We start from the raw sequence: 27504 nt of genomic DNA, 5'->3' as shown, positions 1-27504 counted from the left end.
ATGCCAGAGGCTGGCAAAGCATATTGCCTTCTTCCCTTCCCCCAGCAACTGTGTGTGACCATCAAAAGATGACACTGGGGGACCTGTGTGGATAGAAAGTCATACAATATCAGAAACTGCATTGAGATAAAAGTCACTTCTCAAAGGCACAGAAACATGATTTCGCTTTCTTCCCCCTACTCAATGCAGCAGACTGTGTTGTGCAGCTTCTCACCCATATAGGACAGTGAAGCCTTTTTGAGCCTCACAAGCAGCTATGGGGGGAAGAGCAAGGCAGAAAAAATCCACTTCCGTCAGCTTCCTATGCCAGCACTGCATAGAATCTGGACCACTGATTTTATTAGCCTGCATATTTTTCCCTGAAACTCACGCCAACTAATTTTTGTAACAACAATCCCCAACATGAGGCTTATGGGCACTCTGGCATCCACTGATGCATTTCCTGGTTCCTACACTCCTTGGAGAAGAAAGCAGAGGATCTTGAATGGGACAGGGAGCGTTGGGTTGCTACTGACCAGATGACTAACGAAGCACTGAGCACTCTCAGGAAGGCACACCATAGCCACGTGCCCTTATCTTGGTCATAAACACACAAAATCTGCATCTTTGAATCTAGCATCCTCTGGCTGAATAGGTATCAAACTAAACAGCACCACTGTTACCAGAATTGGTCTCCTTGTGAGTGAGAGAATTTGTGGGGGAATTAACAAGCAAGGAAGACAGCCATGCGAGAGGCCGGTAACTATGGGATCTTGTGCTCCAAGGTCTATGAGGATCCATTCCTCTAGAGAACCCTTTCAATAAGCAGGCAGATATTCAATCAAAAGGGGTTATTTAAAATATTACAGATCAATTGCACACAAAACACACAGCGCACACACAGAGCTAACTAGAAAAAAAACAGGGAGGAGAGTTGCCGAGTTGGTTTTATAGTTACCAGGTCCAAAAGATTGAGAGTATCCAAGGGGGAGCAGCTTCAGTGATCAGTACTTCATGGCAAGAGGGAGAAGGGCTCAGACATGCCATCTGAGGGCGTGTGGAGGGTCCAGAACACACACTCACACTGAGCACATGGCAGGACAGTCATACATACTGTGTAACGTGCCCTGAGGCAGGACTGAGAGTCTCTGCCCTAAAACAATACCTTAATGGTTCTTCCCAGGGTGGGACAAAGGACTGGGAAACAGTCTCCAGGGTGAGACAATAAGGCTGGTGAACTGTCTCCAAGGTGGGACAATGAACTAGGAAGGTTTGATTACATCTTCCTGGGAGGAACTATAGGTGTAAAAAGAGTATTTGATGACCCACGATGGCTGGATGGGTGAGGCTACAATAGGAGAGTAGGTAAAGGGTAGAATTGGCAGGGAGTGTGAATGGATTCATCCACATACCTCTGGAGCCCTCCATTGTTCTATGGTTATGCACAAACTCCGGGGTGTGGGGCTAAGTTAGTCTTACTTCTCTTCTCACATTCCAGTACTATTCCATCTCCTGCCTAGCCAGGCAGCTTGTCTGTGTTTTAAACACATGTGCAGAGGGGCTTATGATATTGCCATATTCATAAGCCTTAATATCATGAGGGCAAGTATGACCACTTACACCTCTTCCCCAGCGCAAAGAGCCCATTCCAGCTTCTTCTCCCACAGCAAAGAGCCAATCCCACTATTTTGGAAAAGCCCAAGAACCTTCTCCTTTGCATATGCAGGAAGCACTCATTCAGAAACAACTACTTCCACTGTTGACAGATGCTTGACTTAGAACATTCCAAAATTGTGATGTGCTCCAACCCCATGGTAATCATTTTGTGACTGCCTCCCATGGTCACCATTTGCTGATAGTGCTCACTACCCCGTTTCAAAATTTCAGAGTTGCCCACAAGTTCAACAAACTTAGGAACCCTCTTGGTATCTGAAGTGAGCTATGAAAATTTTCATTAAAATTTTCCAGAAAATTTTGATTCAAATGTAAATAATTTAAATGTTAGTAACTCAAGTTTTATCTATGCTTCGTATCCCACATTTAACCTATCTCATGATTGATTTGCAGCACAACAGCCTGGACAATTATAGATAAGTAGACCATATCTACATATGTGGAGTGATTTCCTGTTTTAAAAAAATATGGTTAGGAGGTCTCACACTACCAATCCCTCTGGTATGAATGAAAATCTGGGATTTCTTATACACTGCAAATGTTAACTCTTAGCAAAACCATGGAAGCCCTGTTCCCATTTCACTAGCTAATAGGAAATGTATTTTTGATTCAGTTCTTATGTAATTACATTTCAATCTGTACTTCAAGACTAATTAACTTTACTGCTTGTTTTTCATACCACTACAATAAAATGACTGCACAATGAGGATACATTCAGTGCATCTGAAGAAGCTGATTCAAGTCCATGAAAGATAATGCTGAATAAAAATGTTGTTAGTCTTTAAGGTGCCTTAAGTCCTGTGTTTATTTTTGTTACAATGGACTAATGGATCTATCCTTCTGGAATCATGGTCAGCATGTGTTTAGAAAACATGTATTTTCAAGAATAGTATGCAAGTTCTGCCACAAAATTTACTGGGTGGCCTTGAATAAGCCAGTTTTATTGTTTTAGTGTAACTTCACAACACTGTTTTAAGGATCAATGATTAAGGCTGTGAGGCACTTTGTACATTTGAAAAATGTAATGGAGACAAAATTTAAGGCGCTGCACAGAAACTGAAGGACTCCAAACTTCAATATTCTTGCCACTTGCAACAGACAACAGGAAACAATCTTCTGAATAGTCAAAACTTAGCATTACTGTGCCAAGAGAGACTGTAATAATCAGAATAACTTGACCCCTGAAGTTTATTGTGGTATCTAGCACAGAAATAAAAATATTCAGAAACTAGGCCATACCACAATTGTAGTTCTTGTGGTTATGCGGATAAAGGGGAAGTCTTACAGGCAATGTTTACAAAAGCTCCAACATAATCATCAAGAGATGCTTAACCTTTCTTATACTTTTTACTTCTTAGGGACTACTTTTAAAAGTTTTCTATTGTGTCAAGGAACTGTCCAAGGCAAGCTAGTCTAATTCTGAGACCACCAGAAATCTATTTTTAGATGGTAGCTGTTAGTGTCAACATTTCTTTATAAGTCAAGACAGGATACATGTTAGCCAAATGGTGTGTATTTTTTATATCATATTTGTAGAGCAGCTTCCAGGAATCCCTAAATTATCCACCTTCTGTATACTGTAATAATGTATCTAGTAATCATGGGTATGCCAACTTCGAACAAGTTAACAATCATAGCTATCACTGCAAATGCTCCCTAACAAGTTGAAGGCCTGAAATTAACTGTGGGAAGGATGAACTGGGAAATTCTTTCCACATATAGCATAATGGCATGGGACTACTGAAGATCAAGGATACATAAACAAACTCACTTGGGTCTTGAACTTCAAGCTACGGTTTGGACTAATCAAGGAAGAAGCCACTTTTCTAGCCTCAAACCTGAGTGCATTTTTACTACCCTGTTCATATGCTATACAGGACATACACCCTAATTGTATTTTAACCCCATTCCCAAGATACTTTACATTGTTTGTTAGTTACTTAGGAATTTACCCGGGGGGGGGGGGATGAAATAGAGGATGCTTTTCCCCCCTTCACTCCTAATTAATCTTCCTATCTGAACTCTTAACTTTAAATCAGACATTCCTAAAAATTTTCAGTATCTGGCCAGGGTGGGACTGGGAAAAGAGGATTAGAGTTTATTTTATTTTCGTTTATTTATACTCCGCCTATCTTAAAACAGAAATCCAAAGTAGCTTACATCATTCTACTCACCTCCATTTTTTTCGTCACAAAATCTGTGAAGTAGGTTAGTCTGAGTGTGTGTGACTGGCCCAAGGCCATCCACTAAGCAGGGAATCAAACTTGGCAGACCAAGGAATCAAACTTGAGTCACCAAGATCCTAGTCCGTCACTCTAGCCATTACACCACATGGGCTCTCACAGGTTTGGAGGGATAAATGCCTCACCAGTACACACCTCACCAATGCATATCCCCCCTTCCTGAATGCCATAAATTAGTATTGGCTTAATCAGGCTCATTTCCTCTACCTCCCCCCTTTTCTTTTTCCTCCTCCTAACTGGCACTCAGCTACCCTTAATGTTCTATGCTTCCTAGTAGGCAATAAACAAGTCCTTATCAAATCATGCATGAGGGGATGTCATTTAAACTCAAAACTAATATTTTTCACTGTTCCTGAGGAGTACCCTACATTGTTTTTGGGCAGCCTCATTTCAGTGCCTTTCAGACAGAGGACAGGACCATAAAGATTGTGATTAGAGGGAATGTCAGTGCAATCTACCATCCATGTTTTTAACCAGTTTTTAAACAGAAGGGTTCAATATTCACAACAAAGGGATAAACACACCATTGAGTATGTCTCCAACCATAATATAATCTTAAGTTAATCATGAATCCTTGCAAAATTCATAATGGTATATAATAAATGTAGGGTTTACCATAGACGTGACAGATCTGGCATCCTCCTCATAATTTACGACAGGTGGGGGCTCTTTTCCATCATTTTCTTGAACTTTTTGTTCGAGAAGTTCTTTCTGGGCAGCAAACTTGACTTCAGTGCATCTCAATTGCTGAACAGTTTGCTTTAGCTCTTCCAGTGCCTGCTTCTGGCTGAGCAGAAGCACAACACTGAAAAGAAGAGGACAAAGTTAGCTCTGAAAAGAACTGGGCAGCATTTTTGTCAAAACCATACTGAATAATACATCTTTAACATACTTTTTCCTTTAAAAGTGCCAGCCAAAGAATGCCTCAAAAATCTTTATTTGTAACAACAGAGATTTCAACAGTTCAGAACAATAATTGTTACAAAAATACTGGATGGTTTTGTATTTTCTGGTGCAAGTTTGAAAATTAGACGCATATTCTAACCTATGCTACCTAAGAGATACTTGATAGAAAGAGGCTGCAAGAAGCGCATTTCTTACAAGACACGGTGGGTAAAGATTTGCAGAGACAGGAATCCAACAGCACTTTGACTGTGTACTTAATATAGCAAAGGATGGGAAAGTAGGGAAAGGGGAGTAAGCAAGACAAAGAGTTTGGAAAGTTTAATGATGCCATAAAGAAGAGGTAAAGGTAGGAGTTAGCACGTCTGTGTCCATACCACATTAGAAAAGGAAAGCGGACAAGATATATTAGATCTCACTAATTGGAGGGAGGAAGGACAAAAAGAAAAGAAGAGTGATATAAGTACTAGTATACAGGCAGGTTTCTGGCACAGGACTAGTTTCAAACTTGGTGCCTAAATGGTTGTTGTGGGTTTTCCGGGCTGTATTGCCGTGGTCTTGGCATTGTAGTTCCTGACGTTTCGCCAGCAGCTGTGGCTGGCATCTTCAGAGGTGTAGCACCAAAAGACAGAGATCTCTCACTGTGACACTGAGAGATCTCTGTCTTTTGGTGCTACACCTCTGAAGATGCCAGCCACAGCTGCTGGCGAAACGTCAGGAACTACAATGCCAAGACCACGGCAATACAGCCCGGAAAACCCACAACAACCATCGTTCTCCGGCCGTGAAAGCCTTCGACAATACATTGGTGCCTAAATGTTTGGGAAGGTAAGTTCATAAAATATCTAAGGAAAGCTGTTTATCATATTCCCCCCTTAAGGGGCAGAAGCAAATCTGACTGCAAGCACACAGAGGTATTTGCCTTTAATGACCAATTTGGGAAATAAGGGGTGGGATCTTCAGAAAAAATTGGTTCTATTTTCTGTAGCCTGCCCACTTGCTTCTCTTAATTCCAGTATATCCATCCAACAAAGGGCACTGTTATTTCCTAACAACAGTTACAAATACTTGAAGATGAAACCTATTTTAGTTCTTATCAAATAAATAAAATTCTGAGAAGTAGCATAACAAGATAAAATGCATCATTTTTGCACATTTAACATGTAGACAATTAAACAATTTCACATACCAGATCCAATCACACTATATTAGAATTTCAAAACTGAACATTTCTAGTACTCACTCTGATTTCCTTTCACAAATCTTTGAAGATTCTTCAATCTTTTTTTCTAGTTCCAACACAAGCTCCTCCTTGTTTAGAAGTATCTGCTGAGTCTGAATCAGTTCTTCTACAATTGTTTTCAACCTATGGTTTCAATCGAAAGAAACGATATATGCCTTGATGACAAATGTGCTTTGTGTACTATTATCATCTTACTTCCCATCTCTCTGAATAGTCACTAAGATGAAGAAAGAGCAATTCTACTATATAAAAAGCAAGCCTTATTGGCGATGACTTACTTTTTATCCTGGTGCACCTGCACAGGCGCACCAGGACAAAAAGTGAGTTGTCAGCAACACAGTCTCAAGAGGGCCAGGATACTCCACTGTTGCAGCAGCCTCCTCGCTGCGCCTCTGTGGGGCCTTGTGAGGGCCTTCCTGCTGCCGCACCGGTCCTCCATGCTGCCACACCAGGCCTCTGCAGGGTCTTGGGATGGCCAGTGCAGCGGCGCAGCCCACCCAAGACTCTGCAGCAGCCACAGAGGTGGCAGAAAGGACAGGTGCGGCCCTATAGGGCCACACCTCCAGGCCACCCAATGGGGCAGTGCAGCTCTCACAAGGCCCCGCTGCAGGGCAGGGCAGCCCTCACATAGCCCCACTAGAACCTGTTGTGTTTACTGACACAACGGGCTTTGTTGCTCGTGTATAATCTAAAGCTATAGGTATGCCCACTTACCTATTTATATTCTAGGCACTTAAAAATATCAAATCACTTGCAAACACTTCTGACAGTAAAACCTACTACATTCCCAGGAAGCATTAATAAGCTAATATTAATATTGTAATATAGCCCTGACCTCGATAGCCCAGGTGAGCCTGATACTGTCAAATCTCAGAAGCTAAGCAGGGTTGGCCTTGGTTAGTAAACTGGATGAGAGACCTCCAAAGAAGACCAAGGTTTCAGAGACAGGCAATGGCAAACCACCTCTATTAGTCTCTTGCCATGAAAACTCCACCAGGGGTCGCCATAAGTCAAAACATGATTTGAGGGCACTGTCCACCACCACCACCACCAATATTGTAATATAACTCAATATAATAAGGTGTATAAGCATTCTCTTTTTAACATAGAGAATGCTCTGATGTGCTGCCCAAAACTTCTTGGCTGCAGACTTATTACATTCATTCAATTACAAGTAAATTAACCTATAGCACTTGGGTCAGTTAAACTGCTACAAAATAAAATAGTTACTTGGAAGCAGTATTTTTTTCCAGCAACTGTTAAAACTAAAAAAAAATTAAATTTCTCTCCAATAAAAGTACTACGTTTGAAATATTCATTGTTACTTGCAAATATTTTCATTCAGTATTCCAGATATCCGAGTCAGACTGTCTATTCAAATTCAGTTTTATTAGAGCATCCCAAATATATTCAGTAATTATTCCTTATGAAATTCTCTCGGGGGTTGGGAGGACATTTTTCAAGCAAACTCCACCAAATTTGCAAGGAACCTAGTCCTTCCTGTCTATTAAAAACACTCCCAAGTTTCAGGAACCCTAAACCTAGGGGTCCAATTCTATAAGCCCTTGAACAAGCTCCCCACAGCTACTCTCCATTATTTCCTAGTGGGGAAAACCATCCCAAGGCTTCCACGGCAAAGAAGCAAAACCACAAGGATTCCTTGACCAAAAGCCAGTCCCAATGCAAGCTGAACCAACAATGCCCAACAGAACCAAACTAAAGCAGTGGAACCAACATAAAATCAGAGAAACAGCAGAACAGAACCAGCGAGTCAATGACATTCTTTTTTCCCATTTAGTTTAAATCTTAGTGTATATAATACAGAACCAAACTAAAGTAAGTGAATCCCACCAGAACCAAACTGAAGCCAGGGACACTGTAACAAGTAAATAAATAGCAAGTAGTTGCTTAAGCAACTCTTAATAATATATAAAGAAACATCAGCAAGCAAGCAGAAAAGCAAGTAACTCTTAAGCTTTTTCTGGTTGTGTTAGTTAAAAGACATCTCCCCAATGCACATCCATTGGCCGCTCACTCACTCTGCCTAAAACAAAATTAAAATAAACATAGCTTGGAGAAGCAGCCAGCCTGTTTCTAGCTGAAACAAAGTTTCAAAAACCACTTGGAGAAATAGCTAGCCAACTTGAAACTGGCTGAGCTGCATTAGACAGATATAAAATCAAATATATTTGGTTTTATTCAGCATTAATGTAATTGGTATCCAGATTTTATTTGGGATTCTTTAAATTGATTTGGAATACCTGAATAATGCCGATTTAGTCATTCTCTATCTATCTGTCTATATAAAGACAAGTGTCCTGACTGACTCATCAACGCCAAGCCCAAACCCCTGGACTTGAGGTGCAACAACTTTCCTGACATCAAACAGGAATTGGTCAAACAACTGCAGACGATGCTACACAACATGAACAGCTACATAAAGGACCTGAACACCATTGTGGACTTGGTACCTCCAACCTGCAAGAAATTCAAAGTCGTCATCCATACAGATATGGTCAGCAATTTGAGCAGCGGGACATGGTACTGCACAGCTGCAGCAACACACTGCGACACATCAGCGAGATCCACCGGTCGTACGGCGCCCTGCAGTACCCACTCCTGTCATGGCGAGGATGGGTACTCCACTGTCCTGCCTCAGCGCAACTCCAACACCATGTTGCCCCTCAAGAAGACAGTCAGGCAAGAGGAGATCAACCACATGGTGTACTTCCGCTCCCTCTTCAGTCAATTTCTGGTTGACATGTACACCAAAACAGAGACTAAGAGGTTGAACTACATTAGGATCAACCAGGCGCAGCTGAGAGCAGACAGCTACATTCACCTGAGGGATGCTGTGGGGAGGCAGGATGCTCGTGCTGCTCAGCTGGGTCAAATAGCGGTTCTCCCATCTTCCTTCACTGGGGGCCTCGCTACATGCATGGGCGAACTCAAGATATCATGACATACATTTGCCACCACGGCCACCCAGACCTATTCATTACTTTCACCTGTAATCCCAGGTGGAAGGATATCACAGATGGACTATTGCCTGGCCAAAATCTTCACGATCGTTATGACATCATAGCCCCCCCAAAAAATGAAGATGATGGCTTTCTTGAACAAGGCCCATCTGTTTGGGGACCCGCGATGCTTCATATACTTTGTGGAGTGGCAAAGGCGGGGTCTGCCTCGTATCCACATCTTGCTGTGGCTAGAGCAGCACATCTTCCCTGACATGATCAATGTCATCTATGCCGATGGAGGTTTGGAGGATCCTGACATTCCCCATACATCAGAGGTGCGCCACTGTCTTCCATTTCACTGTTCACCTTGAAAATGGTCAGTATATGTACTTCACCTCCAACAACTTGGCCAAGAAGCAATCCTCCTCATACAACACTCTTGGCTTTCTTCAAGCTAAGCAAAACTGACTATTTTGTAAAAACCCTCTTGTACTCTGTCCCTTCTAACTTTATGTGGAAGAATACCAAGTTCAGGAAAAGGAAGCAGGGGAAGGATGTCAATGGCTGGCCAGGAATGAAGAAGGATCATGCGCTGGGAAGAGTGTACACCATGCACCTGAAAAATGCCAAGTTTATCACCTCTGCCTGCTGCTACATGAGGTTCGAGACCCAACATCCTTTTCAGATCGGAAGACTGGGAATGGTGTCCTCCATCCCACATTGCAGTCTACATGCAAGGCATTAGGTTTCCTGGAGAATGACAACCACTGAGACACTACCTCAGAGGAGCTGCCCTGTGTGATTCTCCCTTCAAGCTGCGGGAGCTCTTCAAAGTGATGTTGGTATTCTGTCAACTCCTCAGTCCTCTGAGTCTTTGGAAGAAGTACAAAGACAGTCTATCAGAGGACATCATGTGGTAGGTGGAGAAGAAGTTCCAACGCAGTGCTCAACACGTAATGAATGAGGTTTACAACAAATGCTGGGTGCTGATTGAGGACTCGCTTTGGAAGGACAGGGCTTGTCACAGTATGGCCTGCCTCAGCCAACAATACTGGGAGAAGTCTTGGTCAGGAGGAGTCTTGGGGAACAGGGACTATCTGAAGGAAACCAGCTACAAAACTTCCGCCTTGGCACAAGTGGTGTTGAATAACAAGGGTTCACTGACAGATGAGCAACTCACTGTCTAACTATCCTTAGTAGCACTGAGTCAGGTACTGGTCAGGTTTTTTTCCTGGATGCTCCTGGTGGAATTGGAAAGACCTTCCTCATCAATTTGCTCCTGGCAAAGGTAAGGAGTGATCATGGCATCACCTTGGCTGTAGCATCCTCTAGCATCACAGCAAGTAACACGGTATCTTGTTTCTCAAATAAAGGGCGGGGGAGACTTTGGTTTGTTTGTTGTCTCAGCAGGAGAAGAAAAGAAACACAGCAAGAAACTCCAGCCAGCAAGACGATTTTAGAACAGTGAAAAATATTGAAAAATCCCTGTGCACACTTCGGCTCATACAGCTGAAGCTGCACATTTTTCCCCAGGCTACTCCACTGCTCCAAAAGAACTAATATTACTACTGAGTTTAGTTGTTTGAGTTTCTGTGTATGATCATTTGGCAAGCCCTTATATTATTATAGAACACAAAAGATGTGAGACAAACATGCAAGAAGGGATCATATTTTTCTGCCCACAACATACTTCGACTACCTTGCTTTTTACCAAGTTCAATGTGTGGAACTACACAAAGGCTACAACAACAACCAAGTGCACCAGTCTAAACTGGAGGAATCTTGCTGAAAAATAACTCTTTGATTGATTACATAACAGTTCACAATTCTGCAATATGATGCCGTGATTGACATCATTTTAGGATGCATAAATAGGAACAATTTTTCCACGATTTAGGAAGTAATACTGGCTGAGGAAGAAGCAAAGGTTCCCATGATAATTAATAACCAAAGCTGGTCATGCAGGGAACTTTGCCCAGGGTATCCAAAAGCATCTGCACCAGAAAGTCTTATGAAATCAGGAAGAATATGCAAGCATATGGACAACAAAAGGAGAATGGTGATAAAAAAACACTTTGCTCACAAAAGAGCTTATCTTCCAGGAAGAATATTCCAGGAATATGCCAGCTGGTCTAATGATCCTGAGGCTTCCTAGACCAAGTTAAACACAATTAACTCCATTTACACTACACAACAGCTACGTAGGTATAACTATGAACAATGATCTACTTCGCACAAGTGGGATTCTCAGCTTTAATAAAGTGATTAATCTGAGGAATCACCATTAGAAAAATAGCTCACTGAACCATGTGATTAGGTCCATGACTGGGTGCCCCTCCCCCAAGCTGGATCATCAACAACACTTGGGAAATTTGGAAAGATGGTTTGTAATATAGCATGGTAAACTGTTCTTTAAATCCCCATTTCAAGAAAAAAAACACATTAAGACTCAATGAAACAGTTGAAAACAACCCAGCAACCATACAGGAAACAGCATACGGAACAATTATTGACTAAATGTCAGCTAATGAATGCAGTATTGTGATGCTGGGTTAGGAATAATGGGTATCAAAAGGGTAATTTTCTTCACAATAAATCTACTGAGTTAGAGGGAAAGATTTAATGTGGCAATTCTCCACAATGCATTAAACAGTTAATCAGCATCGGTTTCAGCAGATACTTATGAAAAATATTTCTTCTCCCAAATATTTATTAGCCATTTACAATATGACAACCATAACTAATCCTACAAAGTGAATTCACTTGACTAAACAGAGAAGTTTCAATATTCGTATCTTTTTTGTCCAAACACTCCTATGGTAAGTGTTTCTCCTTATGTATGAAGACTTTAAAACCTTCAAAGGGCTCTCAATTTACACAATCATTATCAAGTTCAGGTTAAGTTGTCAGGGTCAGGAGGAAGAAACAGAAATCAATATTTGATGGAAGAAATTATTTAGTTTAAATGTTAGCAGGTAGACTTTAATTTTTAACAGCTTAAGAATGTATTACCAGAACTACAGTTTTTAAACACACTGCACAAAGAACCAGTCATATGAATACAAAGGTACATACTCTGTACCATCACCAATTATGTATATACTCATATATGTGGTGGAATTAAACAACCTTAATAGATCAGCATTGCTTGATTTTTTGTTATGATCACAGATTAACATATCCGAGTGCATTTGCTGCAACTGTGAGATTATGACCACACAACCTTCCAGTATGCGTATCCATTACTGCAATTGCAATGAGTTCATTAACACAGAGATAGTAGGTATTTCAGTGCTTTTATGCAGGGCTCAGAGTTTGGGAGAAGATGGTACTGCTACCTCAAACTTCTCTCTTTCTCTATTTATGTTATATATAGTTCACCTTTCTCACTGAGACTCAAAATGGGGTTACACAGTGCAGTTGGGACATTCAATAAACAATGCAATAAGGTTCAGGTTATAGAAATCTGAAAACAACCAGAAATCTGATACAAAGATGAAATAATGCTGAACCCAAGCATAAGCAATTAAACATGAAATGTTAAATGATGAAGAAATTACCTAGTGGAAACATGTCCAGAGCAAGACAGTATACAGTAGTATAGTCTGCAGTCCTTATCCCTTTACCAAAGCATTTTTCTGATCCATTTTCTTACAGTATAACCCTCCTACCTGAGGGGGGGAAGTCCTCATGAATAATTCAGTTTTGCATAGTTTGCAAAAAGCCAGGAAAGTGGCTTTTTGCCACTTTCCTGGCAGGCAATTCCTTATTCTATTGCAGCTACAATTCTGTGTTCTCCTAACTCACAGGCCATTAATCCCCAATCTCATTGTTCATTATACTTTGTCAAGACTCTCCTCCAACAAAGTGGAAACTTCCAGATTCCTTAAACATTATAGCTTGTAAAAACAAAATAAATTTTTGTGCAAAATTTATTTCACTTGGATAAATCATTCCGGTTGCAGAATTCCGATGTATGTGTCTCAGAATGCATGTCTATACAGGGAGAGAGAAAAGAGATTTAAATTACTTACATGCCTTGCAAACTTTCAGCCGTCAAATTATTCCACATAATTTCATTAGCTTGAAGATTTTCATTTTCTTCCAATAAAGATGTATCAAACTCTATTTCTTGTTGTACAACATCTGGCGTCCTTTAGAAATGCAAAACAGCTGAGTATTAAAAGCACACGGTCTCTTTTACACAACATATCCAACTGCACTTAATAAAAAGAATCTGCAGTTAAGCAAAATAACATCACCTTCTGCTGCTTTTTTGACTATGCAATGACACAGAGAAGATACAGATTCCATTGGAGTTATTAGGATGACTCATTCTCTGGGTATTGCTAGGGGTGAGATACAGGCTACTGCTAAAAGTCTAAAGCAGAAAGTTATTAGGAATTGTGTCTATAGAAGATAATGAGTCAGCACCTTTAATGTTGCCAGAATATACAGCCTTCCACACCAGGCATGGCAGCTGCAGGCTGACAACTCTTTGTCCAGACTCAGCCCCTTAACATGGGCAGAACAACTCTTGCAGCTATTGGCTTATCATACTATACTCTCTGAGCTAACTATAAAAGGCTTCTGTTAGTATCATACCTGCTTTCTACCCTCCTCTTCCTCTTCCTCTCAACCCCATTTCCAGTCTACATCCCCTTAGCTTTCACTACTTGTTTATGCACTAATCTTTTCCCAAAACTGCTCATTTAAACAAAGAATGATGAACCAGGGGCTGCAAGGGTTGTTTCTCCCATACACCTCTATTTCTTGCCTTATACAAGAGTCTTGCATATTGGTAGAGAATTTCTAATCCTAACCAGCTACACATAGTAAAGCTTTTAAAACAGTTTAATAGCAAATAAAATGACTGCAATATAGAGAAGAGTTGGTCTGGAAATGAAGTTAAATAATCTTAAGAGATGAGGAAAATAATTTACACATTCAGCTGCCCAGGCAGGTATGTCTAAAGCAACTGTACAGGGTAAACCATGTGCATAAAGTGCCTCTTCACAAAGGCAGGCAATATTCACCATACTAATCCCTTGGTGATGCATTACCAAGGTCCCCTCTGCAAACTATTCACTATTTTACAATGTTAATACTAGAAACAGATTGCAGACTTGAGAGGGGAAGAAAAGAAATCTGAGTTTTACCTGTGAGCCTCTATGAAACCACTGTACTCTGTACCAGGATTTATCTGTTCAACAGAAGTCTGGATCTCTTTATGAACATTCACTATTTCTTCTGTTACAAGACTGGTGATATGACTATATTCATCAAGAATTCCTTTTCTAGAAAAAAACAAAAGACAAAAGCCATGTAAGCCAATCCAGGAGAAAATATATAAAGTAAAGCTTATGAAAAAAGTAAATGATCTCATTATTTTCTGACATTTAATTACTTGTTGAGCAATTAAGGCTTTGCACTCAGAACTCCCAGATGTTGTGTACGAGGGGGCTGTACCTGGGTATTGTTCAAAAGCAGGAAAGAGAGAAGAGGAAAGCAGACAACTCAGTAGCACAGGCCACCTTCCTTCCACTCCTCTTTCCTTATTTTGAACTGGGAGGGAGAGGTTTGTGAGAAGCAGGCTAATGTAGCTGTTTCCCTTTTCCCCTCCTCTCATTTTTGAACTCCAGATGAAAGGTAAAGAAAAGTGAAATCACAATACCAACCTCCTTATCTCTCCTCCTCTGGTTCATTTCAGTTGCACGGAAGAGCAAAAAGATGAATGAGCAACTCCTAACTCCACACATCCTCCTGGTGATCATTTATCAAGTGAAATCTATCTTACTCATCAGAATCAGATTTTGATGAACTCATTGTAGGTTCAAGCTAAGCAGGAAGACTAGGTAAGTGCAAGCCAAAGAGTTCAATTGTACACTGTATGCTTCCTGTTACATGCAGGGTTGTCAAAACACTTTTATGAAGAGAATTTAATCTGTATATAAAACTGGTTTACTACCCTAAGATATAAAAGGTAAACCATGTTGCCAACAACTTACTTTTTATCATGGCACAGGCACAGTGCGTCATTGGCAACACTGTACCTGTGCCAGGATAAGCCCGGATAAGCAGCGGCCAAGGCCTCCATGGCCCAGCCCTCCCAAGGAGGCTTCTGGAAGGCCATGCCAGCGCAGCAGGCCTTGGGAGGGGAGCGGTGTTGGGCCTCCTGGCCACCTCCATAGCCACGGAGGCGGCCGGGAAGCCCAGCATGCTGCTGCGGTTCTCCAGAGGCCCAGGAAGGCCCAGCAGGCAGCTTGGCCCTCCAGAGGCCGTTTTCTAGAGCTCGTTGTTTTTGCAACAGGCCTGGTTGCTAGTATACTACATATTCAATGCCACTCTCATGTGACTGACAAACTAAGGAAAGGCTCCACTCAGAAGTCCTAGCAACTGGGAGGCTGATTCTGAATAGTCGGCATTTTGCCAGCTAATCAGAGTCTACATAATGCTAAACTATTATATGGGGGGGAGGGGATCATTTGCTTATCAAACTTGTTCAGATGGCCCAAATAAGAGAGAAGTGCAGCTGTTACAAAGTGTTCCCTACAGAACTGAGCAAATCCAAAGCACTGAATAGATAAAAGCCCGGTTTTATGCAAAAAGAAATAATGGTGCCCTCTGTGGCTGAACTAAGAAAGGAGAAGAAGACACACACACACACAAAGAGAGAGCAAACGGGGTCAGACACTTTGAGAATGGCAAAATAGGGGTTCCAATTTAATAATTTACTTTGAAGATTTAAAAATGCAGTCAGCATTTGTCTCAAGTCATTAATATTTCAGCAACTGACTGAAGAGGGAATAACCTGATTTTAGAATGTCTGAACATTCACAATATAGTTTCATTTAGCTTAGGAGACCCTTTATGGGATGCTGCTGCAAAACAGACACAGACAACAACTATATGATCCCCATGTAATTTAAATGGCTATTGACAGTTTATAACTACTGTAAAGTGGTACTAGTAAGCAACACCAGGAGTATATACTATTGAAGGCTGCTGGTGCTGCTCCTTGCTTTTAACGAGTAGGATCTTAAGTTCTTTTCTGCAGAAGTAGTCCATCTATCCATAGAAGGGTTCCTTCCATGCATAGACGATTCACCACTTAGCAAAAAAAAAAATTAGAATTTAACTCAACAAGACTGATGAAATATGCACATTTTCACAGATGAACAGTACAAAGGAAAAGTGAATCTTACAGTGCTTTAATCATTTCTTCTTGCATCTTCTGTAAGGAGTCAAGAAACAAAGGAAGTGTAGTATCATAATACTGGTGTTGGTGCAACTGTGCTCCTTTCAGTGCCAACACATACTGATTGTGCAACATGTGGAGTTTCATAGTGGCTTTATCATAACGATCTTTGGCTTTTTCAGTCTCTTTTCCTGAAGCAAAAGCAAAAAGAAAAAAAATCCATGATAATGCTAATTTTACAGGCAGCAACCAAGAGAATTTGTAATTAAGGAAAGTAAAGCACTTTTCATTTGAATTTCTGTAGGATAGGCTAGTATGTGCTTTTCTAGTGAATTCAAAGGAATTAAAAGGCTTGACATTATTATTTTATTAAAAGTTGCATATTCAGTATAATATATCTTGACTGGGATCTTGCTTTAGGTACACCTAATGTCATCTCAATTCAAAAAACAGGCTGCTATGTAGACCTGTAAGAGCTACCCAGTTCTTTGAATCCTCTTACTGTATCTGTTTACATATTTGTCATCTGATACAGGCATTTTAAAAATAATGAAATCAGAATCTCTAGCCATGGCAAAACCTACAGTCTCTCTCAAAAGCCAATGAGAATTTTACTTTTCTTAATTTCTGCTCTGTACCTTACCAAAAACCCTGTGAGTTCCAATGAGAACTCACATCACTTTTGAAATCAAAAAAAGTCCAGTAGCACCTTTAAGACTAACCAATTTTATTGTAGCATAAGCTTTCGAGAATCACAGTTCTCTTTGTCAGATGCATGGAGGGCAGAAAGAAACTGGTCAAATATAGAGGAGAGGGGAGGGGAGGAGGAGAGAGGGGATGTAAACAACTGCTTTGATATGGAAATGCAAACAGCTCCTTTTGATGTGGGGATCAGTTTGCTTGTGTAAAGGTTCAAAGGAGTTTGCCGTGTTAGTCTGTAGTAGCAAAATGCAGCACCATCAAGAACATCCAATTCCACTGCAGCACAAGGGCTGTGGTTATCGAAGGCTTGTGCTGCAGTGGAATTGGATGGTCTTGATGGTGCTGCTGGACTCTTTGATTTTGCTACTACAGACTAACACGGCTAACTCCTCTGGACCCATCACTTTTGAGTAACTGAAGGTTTGTATATTTTCAAATGGACAGAGACTTCTTCTTCTTTGCACTAAGGCATACTCAGACAATTCTATCTTTTTGCACTGGATACACACTAAGTGAATGAGTTTGCAGAACATTTCCTGAAGCACTATCATTAGATCAAAACGTACAAATGGGCAGGGCTCATTTCGAGGGGGAACGCACAGGAACGTAGTTCCAGCAGTTCCCCAAAGAGGTCACATGTCAGGTGGCCCTGCCCACCTGACTCTTGGCCATTTGGGGCTCGTTTCAGCCTGGATTGGGGCCGAAATGACCCGCATCGGGCTTCTGACAGGTGGTGGATCACTCTCCCACTCAGCAGCGGCCCGATCCTGACCATTTTGGGCCCCTTTTTGGACATTTTCAGCCTTTTTTTGCCATTTTGGGCCCAATTTCGGCCCTGAATGGCCAGGATTGGGTCCAAAACAGCCAGGATAGGTGATGTCAGGGGGTGTGGCATATGCAAATCAGCTATGCTAATGAACCACTTCTGGTGATGGCAAGGGGCATGGCATATGCTAATGAGTTATGCTAATGAGTTATGCTAATAAGTTCCTCCAGCTCTTTTTCTACGAAATGACCCCTGCAAATGGGCATTCACCACACCGTCTACCAAAATGTGACTTGTTCACACGTGAAGAGTGAGGCATTGCACTGTATTTCTTATTGTGCTAGGAAGTGACTAAACCGCACCATGTACAACTTCTTCAACACTCCTTATCACACTATACCTCCAAGATCTTTGAGTGTTTTTACTTTGAAATGGTGTAACGAGCTTTTGCCCGTGTCTGAAACTAAGCTTCTACTAGCCAAAAGAAAGATGTATCTTTCTCCTGGAAAGCTTTCAGCAATTAGTTCTCAGACCTGTCAAACAGATAAGTTCTTTGAACCACCTGTTTATCAGTACATTTATTTATATAGGGTTCAATATTGCTTTGCAACTCTTTATCAAACACACAGACACCTGTCTAGAGTTTATTTCACTTTATTGAAAATACACCCTAGTTTTTTAATGAAGCAAGTAATAAAAATATAAATGGTTATTAACATAAATCCTATAAAAATAGAACACAGAAAGGCAATAAGAAATAAGTTTGCTAACATTTCTTAATAAATTCCAAGTTTAACATAATCAAAGTTTCTATGAAATACATAGGTAAAAATAAGTTCTCACCTAAATTCTCTCAAGAGATTTCTTCCATCAGAGCCCTGCCATTCTATCTGAGTTGGCAATTTTATAAGTCATCATATGCAAATATTTAAGGTCTATTCACATGATAGCACAAACAAACAATGATTGGTCTGATGCTTCACTGAATATTCATAGTTTCTATTGTATAACCTTCCAATTAGTAAAAAATTACATCATACTCAGACTTACAAAACTATAAATCTCTGAGAAGTGTCAGAAAAAGTTGTTGAAAGATCACCACTGGCTGAATCTCTGATAGAGGAACATTAATCTCGATAGAGTCCACTATTTTAATTAACTGTCAAAAGATTAAAGCACACCTGTTAGAATTACCTAACACATAGAAAAAAACACACAGACGGTTCATGCAAAGTCTGCATGTTCATTTAGAATACAAGTGCTTGGCCTAGTATTGCTCAGTATTGATTATCGTCATGTGCTTTTATCTATATTGGTGCAACAATGGTATTTGGCTTTCTCTTTGTCTCCTGAAACTGAACAGCACTGAACATTAAAAACTCATCACACCCAAGCATAACAAGCTTCCTAAAGAGCAGCAACAATGTACTCTACTCTAAGTGGAATGTTCCATTTACTCTTCCAATATTTCACGCATTCCAGCTAGGACAGTACAATGACATCATGGTACACAGCACCCATATCTTGGCAAAAAAAGCAATGGCAAGCCATTTCCAAGCTGTTATGGTTTTATAATTTTATTTATATATATATTCAAGCATTTTTGAGCACCTACATAGGCAGGATATAAATGTTTTAAAGTAAATCATGCCCTTGTGCCACATTGCTTGAACAGGATCTGAAGTTAACAAAGTCTGCGAACTACACAAAATGGCATCAGCCAAACAAATTGGAGTGTCTCATGCCAATGTTTAAACCAACTTAGGCCAAAGTAAGTATGATAGGCATAGTAGTGTTTCTGACTTCCTTTTCCTTCTCTGCTGTGTCGGAACAAATTGTCACATCATGAGATATGATCCCAAAACACAACAATATTTGATATATATACCAAACTACTGCACCAGCAAAGAGGCTCCTCTCAGATATCAGATACAGGAATATGACCAAATACTTAAGGAATACTCCAGTGATATAGTTCCAGAAAACAGATGGCACAGAACGAAAATGGAGAGTGCAGATTACAATACATGTTTTTTTTTAAAAAGTTTTAATTATTTAGAATTATGGTACTGCTCCCTTCAGGGGTTATTTCGTAGAAAAAGAGCTGCAGGTGCTCATTAGCATAAGTCATTAGCATAAGTCATTAGCATGTGCCATGCCCCTTCAAAATCTCCGGAAGAGTATCATTAGCATAATTGATTTCAATGGGCCTGAAATGGCCAGGATTTGACTGCTGCCAGACGGGGAAGTGGTCCCCACCTGGCAGTGGCCCAATCAGGGCCATTTTGGCCCCAATCCAGGCCGAAAAGGACCCAAAAGGGCCCAAAATGGCCATTTTGGGCACATTTTGGCCTGGACTGGGCACAAAGTGGCCCAGATCGGGTCAGTGCCGGGCAGGGGAGGGGTCCCCCCCAATACTGGCAGTTTTGGCTCTGATCCCGACCAAAACGGGCCCCAAATGGCCAAAAATGGGCATTTGGGGCTCGTTTGGGCCTGGATCAGGGCCGAAACAGCTCGGACCAGGTCAGCGCCAGGCAGGGGAGGGTTCCTCCACCCGGCACTGACCTGATCCCAGCCGTTCCAGCCCTGATCCCAGCAGAAAAGGGCCCAAAATGGCCATTTGGGGCCAGATCAGGGCTGAACCCTCCTCCGCCTGGCACCAACCTGATCCAGGCCATTTCATCACCAATCCAGGCCAAAACGGCCCCAAATGGCCAAAAGTCAGGTGGGCGGCACCACCTGACACCTGTCCTGTTGGGGGAACTGCCAGAACAGTGTTCCGGTGCTTTCCCCCTCAAAATAAACCCTGGCTCCCCTCATGATTCAACAGGATCTCAACAATATCAGTCTTAGCCTCAAGTAATAAAAGAAGGTGAGTGACAGGACAAGACAGATGCCTTCCAATAATGCACCTTGAGCTTTCTAGCTAGTCCTTTGTTAAGAAAACTCACAGGACAGGCCTAGAACCAGCCTAAAAGTTATTAACTTAGATAAGGAAGAGAGGTCATCAACTGTCCGAACAACTCTCTAGACATGTCCTTCCATGAAAGAGATTTAAGCCTTCTTCCTACCAGTAGTCACAACAGGAAATAGATCTTCTCAAGACTCTTTTCTATTGTTATCTGGACAGTAGTCCCGTACATTATTCTACCTTATCTCAATTCCTTTTTGCTGAAGCCTGCCTCCCTTGCATCCTGCTGCCACACTTGCTTTTCCTCCAGATATTTACAATGGTATTCTATATTTGTCCTTGTGGCCAGCCTGAAAGATACTATTCTTGACTGCCCACAACCAAGCCTTAGAACTGTCACCAGTCATCTTCAATTGTGAGATGTCTGCACAATGTTTTAATCTTCAGAAACAAATGACATTTTTTCCCATTTTGATAACACAGATTTCTCTCCTCCAGAACCAGAACTCTTAACAAGCTATCATAAGTTGGTATTTTAATACTCTCATTATCAAATTACCTAGACAGGCTTTTTTAAATAACTGAAATATAGAACTACAATAAAAAAGCTACTTGTCAGCTTCAGCTCTGTCAAAACTACACTTGAATTTTTTGTATTTTTAAAACATAGATGAATGAATTAGCGTAAAGGCACCCTCCACTGGTCAATAAGGACAGAAGGAAACAACCAGTTCCTCTTCAGCTGTTCATAAAAAGATCTAATTACAATTCTATTGCCATCACTTCTCGGTAAATGTTTAATGTTTACCGCAATAGGCTGTGCATAATATGCTAGATCGCAACAACTATTAAAAGCTGAAAAAAATTCAATTACACATCTCTGCTCTCTTCGAGAGAAGCTTAAAGCTTGTAGAAACATTCTAGAAGTCAAGTATTTCATCTATTTACACAGGTTGCAATCCAGCAAACATGGCCCAAAACTAAATTCCAATCAAGCCAGTGGGACTAAAATACGCATTTACAGCGCAATCCTACAGAGAGTTACTCCAGACCAAACCTACTGATTTAAACTGATTTAGAAAAGAGTTATGCTGCACAGTACTGCAATTTAGATGGTCAAGGACCACTGATTTTTTTGCTGGAAGCCTGTACAAAATCGAAGATTTTGAACACCTACTTCCAAAAGGAAAAATGGTAAATCGCACACATATTGGTATTATGTTACTGTTTATAGTCAAAGGAACAAACAAAGTACATGGTCAGAATCAAACTACAGAAAGCAATGTAGTCGCTTCTGCAGAATGCAGCCATTATAAACCCTGAGAATCAAAGCTCTTTTCCCCCCCAAAGTGCAACTTGTTAATTTCTGCTAAAGACTAGAGTGAAACTGCCATGGATTTCTTCATGTCACTGACAAGAAGGGGTGCTCATTCCCTGAGCACTTGGATCCAAGTTTCTCTGGAAATCTGTCTCCAGTAAAATACACAACTCACCATCTAATACAGCGTTTTTGCACACATCCCAGCACAAGTGTTCTCTTAAGTCATTACATGTGTATCCTGCATAAGTGTGTGTGTGATTATGAACAAAATGTATTTATGAATCATCAGCCTATACTGGCTGAAAAGACATTTTGCTACCAATAAATATTTAATGGATTTATTTTTGTTTTTACCACTTGCCCATTCCAATCAATGGTTGCAGTTGGGGGTAAAGTTATTTAATTGAATTCTATGTGTTAGATCAAAAAACAAAGTCAGCAGTTCAAAGAAATAGCACAACATTTATATTCAGCTTCTCTATTTACCGACAATACTGCATCTACAAGTTTGAATTACTGGTTATTCAAGTTGTTCTTTCTGCCTTCCTCATTTTTCTAGATTTGTGCTTTCTCCCAAAATAGTAATTAGGGTTTCAGTGGAAATAACGCTCAGATTCTCCACATACTTTTTGCAAATATTATAATCTGGTTAGGACAATAATCCAAAGTAGAAATGAGAGGTTACTAAGGTGATCTGATTATAAGATACCATGTTCTCCTCCTTATAGTAAGAGAGAAATAGATGCTCTGTGAAGCCAATGCAACACCTGTATGTTTCATCACAAATGTTCCTAAACACATGCAAGTTTCTGGTTACTTACAAGGCTGTTTCAGCTAAACACTTCAACTAGTTATTATCTGGATTCCCAAAGTGAAACTGAAATATTTTCATCACTATGTCACAAAACCTGTAATTTTGCTTTAAAATAACATGACACCAAGTTGAGTTGCGTCTTGTTCTCTAGCAGCTTTTAAAAGAGAAAAAAAATTCCAAATGCTATTCAACTTGACAAATGACGCTTGAGCGATGCCCATATAATGTCTAATACCCCATATTAATTACTAACCACTTGAAGTCTACGAGCAGATTCCTGACAACAGATACAATACCTGTTACTGCTGCTGCTTTAAATTAAGGCTCAAAGTCAGAATAAGAGCATAATTTTCCATCCATTCTGATCTCAGAAAAGAGAGGAATTTTGAATGGGAGAAAATAGGCAGAACTAGCTGTGCAATTGCTTCTGCATCAGACAGCAGACACAGACAAGATGCTACTCATTCCACTCCATGTTTCCAAGATTAGTTGGCATTAAGAAAGCTAGACAGATATGTCACTGTTTGCAGTAAACCTTCATTTAAAGAGTTCTGATACAATGGAAGAATCAACAACCATTTTGAGTGATCTCCACTAGCACCAAAGAGAGTGAATGAAAGTGATGCAATGGGGCAATCTGGTGTTCAAAGCTAAATTGCTTGTAGGTCAATCTAGCTGAACAATATCAATTGCAGAACCATGAAGTTATAGCCCAGGTCAGTCAAACTGGTTGGAGCTATCTCCCCACTTAATTTAAACAAGAACAAGAAGCAACCCTAATGTTATATAGTAATTCCTAGAGATTGAGATGTATATATAAAAAGTGCACATAATATAATTTAAGATGAGCCATGCAATAAAAACATTATACATGTTTTTCTATATGCCAAGCAACTGGGAAAGTAATGAAGCCAAGTTACTTGGTTTGTAATACACTGTCATCCTCTGTAATTCCTTGTTTCATGGCCCAATTTATCCTTTTTTGTTTCCTGCTCACAAGCACTTAATAAAGATTCAAGACTCCCTGGAAGTGCTCCTCATAAGTCCATACGTATGGGGAGGAGCTCTAGCCACTCAGCTGTGACAGAATACATTCTAGATGTCCCAGAGGCACTCATCTCTTGATTATGCAATAGCTGCAGACCTGAACTCCTGGCATTTGAAACAGATCTGAGTTTGAACTTCAATAGTTTTAATGCTTCCATCTTAAAAGAAGCCAGCTCAAAGGAACACATGAAGCTGCCTTATACTGAATCTGACACTGATCTATGAAGGTCAGTACTGTCTATTTTGACTGGCAGCAGCTCTTCAGTGTCTCAGGTGAGGGTCTTTCACATCGCCTACTGGAAACGTATACTAAACATTCTTTTGAAAAAAGCTTTATCATAATCACAAGTTTGATTTTACGGTACATTTATTTTAGTAATCCATATGGAGTCACTTAACTGACTGCTTCCATGAGCAACATATTGGATCAAATGCTGCATAACAAGCATTAGAATTACTGTGCAAGCCACACACAAAAATGTCCTAAAGACATACCCGTCTAAAAATTTGTGGCATATGTAGTACCTGCAAAAATCATTTAAATCTGCCAGAAAACGATTAACAGAAAATTTGGTCTTTAAGGACTGTATCTAAAAGTCTCTGGACAGTGAAGTCTTTCTAAAATGTCCTTTTTATAAGAGACAACTCTACAAATATTTAACAAATTGTTGTCATAATTGGTAAATTATTACAAACAAACCACATAAGTACTTTACTTCCTTTAAGTGCCACAACTGGCTTGTCAGTTACAGTTGCACATTAGGAGATTAATGCAGTTTTTTGCAACAAATACTTAAAAATCTTTTTCAAAGCTTTTCACTCTTTCATTCTAGAGTACTCTGATTACCATGAAATGTGTTAGTTGGACATTAAAATGAATATATTTGTGCCTTCTTTGAGAAGAACAATTCAACATCTCTACATAATCCTCTCATTCCCATGACTGCCCACATATCCATAAGCATTCAATAACCATTTATCCCACTGATGCAGCTAATTAACTTGTGATATTTTTGATTATTGGTTTTTACTTATGATGCAAACATCACAACACTCCTACTTCTGATACTAATGAAAATGGAATCATTTATAAACCAGACTCAATAGAATGTTTCAACTGTTTCTCAGTTCATCAGCCTACAGTCAAATCAGCATAGCATTCCATAAACACAAAACTGATTCACTTCAAGATGTTTAAGACTGACCTTAATTCACTTCTAATGCACAGCCACAATTTAGTAAATGACCATCTCTATTAATATGGTTAAAACTTTCAAGAGACCCATCATTAAAACAAGTATGCTAGATAGGTTATTTAGATCCACTGTCGAATAAAAAGCCTTCCAGTTCAATTATGCACCATAGAACTGTTCAATACCTTATTGGCACCAGACTGTTATACTGTATTTACATAACACCAAGCTAGTTCCATGAGCCTTTGGCAGCTTTCAATTTTATCTCAAAAAGCAACTCCTACATGCAACATGGCAAAATGCTCTTAAAATCTTCAATAAGGCCACCTATTAAAAGTTTTTAAAAATTTACAGCAAGCCCTTTGTTTAAATGTAATCATTTCTTCCAATCATAGTCAACATTTGTATGGTAATATGCTAATTTTTATTTACACTAGCAAAGCCTCTAGCAACAACTAGCTGGTCTGCTGAGTTAGCAGTCAGACCCCCCACCTCTTCATATTGACAGGGCAGTTTATTGATGGAATATTATCAACCTCTTCTTCCTATGTCATAAGTGCAAAGAACTGCAGGCCCAAGTCAGAGTGCATGGCAACTGAGCAGGAGCCTGGAAAACTACCAGAACATGAGTCAGAGGCAGTTGACTAATTGACTGCTCCTCCACATCCCAGAAAGACACAAAGAGAACAAGGCTTCCTGAGAAAACCACCGTCTAATCTTATCAACATCCTGCTATACCTCCCCCTCATCCACCTATCCTAATCAAAGCTATTCAGCAAACCTGGTAGCTTTCCCATCCAGTATTTACTAGGTCACCAAGCAATATTTTTACCTACAGTCTATCCCAGATAGTCACTTCAAGCCTCTCCCAACTTACTGTTCTGCCTCCGAACCAACCATTAAGTCATTGTTTTTGACAGCAAGACGTCAAGCTTGCCCCAAAGAAAGTTTTGCCCTATAATTGGGCTCCTCAGCCATGTGCTGTGTGTGTGTTGAGATCTGCCACACACACACACAAATTTATCTGGGCTTCTTCTCTTCTCAGTGAAATGCTGGTTGTTTTGCTGCTGTCTTCATGGACTTCTATCTTTAAGAATGGTAATTATCACCCTCCCTAAACTGCTTTCTCTTCCCTTCCTCTCCGATTTTCCTAGTTAGCCTTGCGTGTGTGTTGTGTATTGTTTTCTGTACGTTTGCCATTTTATTTATCTTTAATTAAAAAAAACCTTTCCAGCCGAACATCAGACTTATTTGAGAGTTCTAAGGGAATAATCCCCATAAACATTGGTGGAGATTCCTAGTTACCCCCTCTTGCTTGCCTCCTTAATGCTAATTCCACTGACCAATTTAGGAGACCATATGATGGAATGTTCCCAAACATCATAACTGCTGAATTAATGATACCATCAACAGTATTCATAAACATTCTATTTTTATAAGGAAAGTAAAAGGCCAGTTTGTCTGAAATTAAAAACTTATATAATCCCAGAAGATTGGGCTGAGGCCTGGAAGCCTAAATACATACTATGTGATCAACTTCAAAACAGGAAAAAGCAAGTAGAAGAGACACACTGAATTTCACATTGTTTTGTACTAGCGAACTAGTTCATTTTTAACTGTGGTTTTATTATGTACAAGTACATCCTGAAACCATCAAGTAGATTCCACATTCACACTACTAATCATTAAATACCTACCTTTAGCCACAGCTTCCTTGTACTTTTCTTTGGCAGAATTAACTTCCTTAATTAATTGTCTATAACTAGATTTTAATTTTTCCAATTCTGTTTTTGTTACCTATCAAGGAAAAAAACCACAAAACAGGTATTAACTTGCTCTGATTTAGTAGAAAGGCACTCAACAGACATATGCAGCACTAATGCAGAAGCTCTCCACAACTGGGCTGAACCACAGAGTAATCATCATGCAAATTTTACAGATCCTTATCTGATGTGCTACTAAGGAAAAGAATTTGTCAGTCACTACATTGTAATGTTTTAAGTGATCCTTGTGACATCTATTTAAGGCAAAATAAACAATCATAAGAACACGTGTAATTAGAGCTTTAAAGTCATTAAAATATAGCAAATATGACCTCACTAGTAAAGTTAAGCATGCTCTTATGCTTAATGGAGGCAAAGAAACTCTTACATTACACATACTCCCTATACAGAAGAGCTCCTCCAGAGAAAACTAAACACTCAAAAAAGATGGTGCCTAGCACTAACTTTCTACCCTTTTTATGCCAAGTAGCCTAGATTTACTGAATTATCTGACATGACCAGTCACTTGTTACTTACCTACCCAGTTCTTTTACCATTATTTCCAATTACCATTTATGATTTAACATATGGAAAGGAACAATTCTTCCAACAGCAGTTTGCCACTATCCAAATTCAGATTCATATCCAATACTAGAATAGTTTTATTAAAAGGGCAATGAAAAAGTTAGCTTAGAAGGCAGTATTTTGCCCACAGAAATGCCCTCTCAGTTTAATTACTGGCATGGACTGTTCTAGCTTTCAAGAGGGACACCAAGAACAGGTC

General features: G+C 40.0%; 1 protein-coding gene across 1 annotated transcript in view; it reads right to left on the bottom strand.

The window, feature by feature from the left end:
* FER (FER tyrosine kinase) overlaps positions 1-27504 on the bottom strand; it is a 245382-nt gene that overhangs the window by 196320 nt on the left and 21558 nt on the right. The window contains exons 5-10 of the mRNA XM_054986263.1: positions 26655-26754; positions 16211-16394; positions 14165-14302; positions 13040-13159; positions 6043-6165; positions 4512-4701 (exon numbers count right to left, since the gene is read on the bottom strand). Coding sequence (XP_054842238.1) covers positions 4512-4701; positions 6043-6165; positions 13040-13159; positions 14165-14302; positions 16211-16394; positions 26655-26754 — 855 coding nt within the window. The remainder of the gene's footprint in view (positions 1-4511; positions 4702-6042; positions 6166-13039; positions 13160-14164; positions 14303-16210; positions 16395-26654; positions 26755-27504) is intronic.

The sequence above is a fragment of the Eublepharis macularius genome, chromosome 8, assembly GCF_028583425.1.
Source record: "Eublepharis macularius isolate TG4126 chromosome 8, MPM_Emac_v1.0, whole genome shotgun sequence".
Lineage (NCBI taxonomy): Eukaryota > Metazoa > Chordata > Lepidosauria > Squamata > Eublepharidae > Eublepharis > Eublepharis macularius.
Note: the sequence above shows the minus strand (reverse complement) of the source record. Positions and strands in the feature narration are given on the sequence as shown.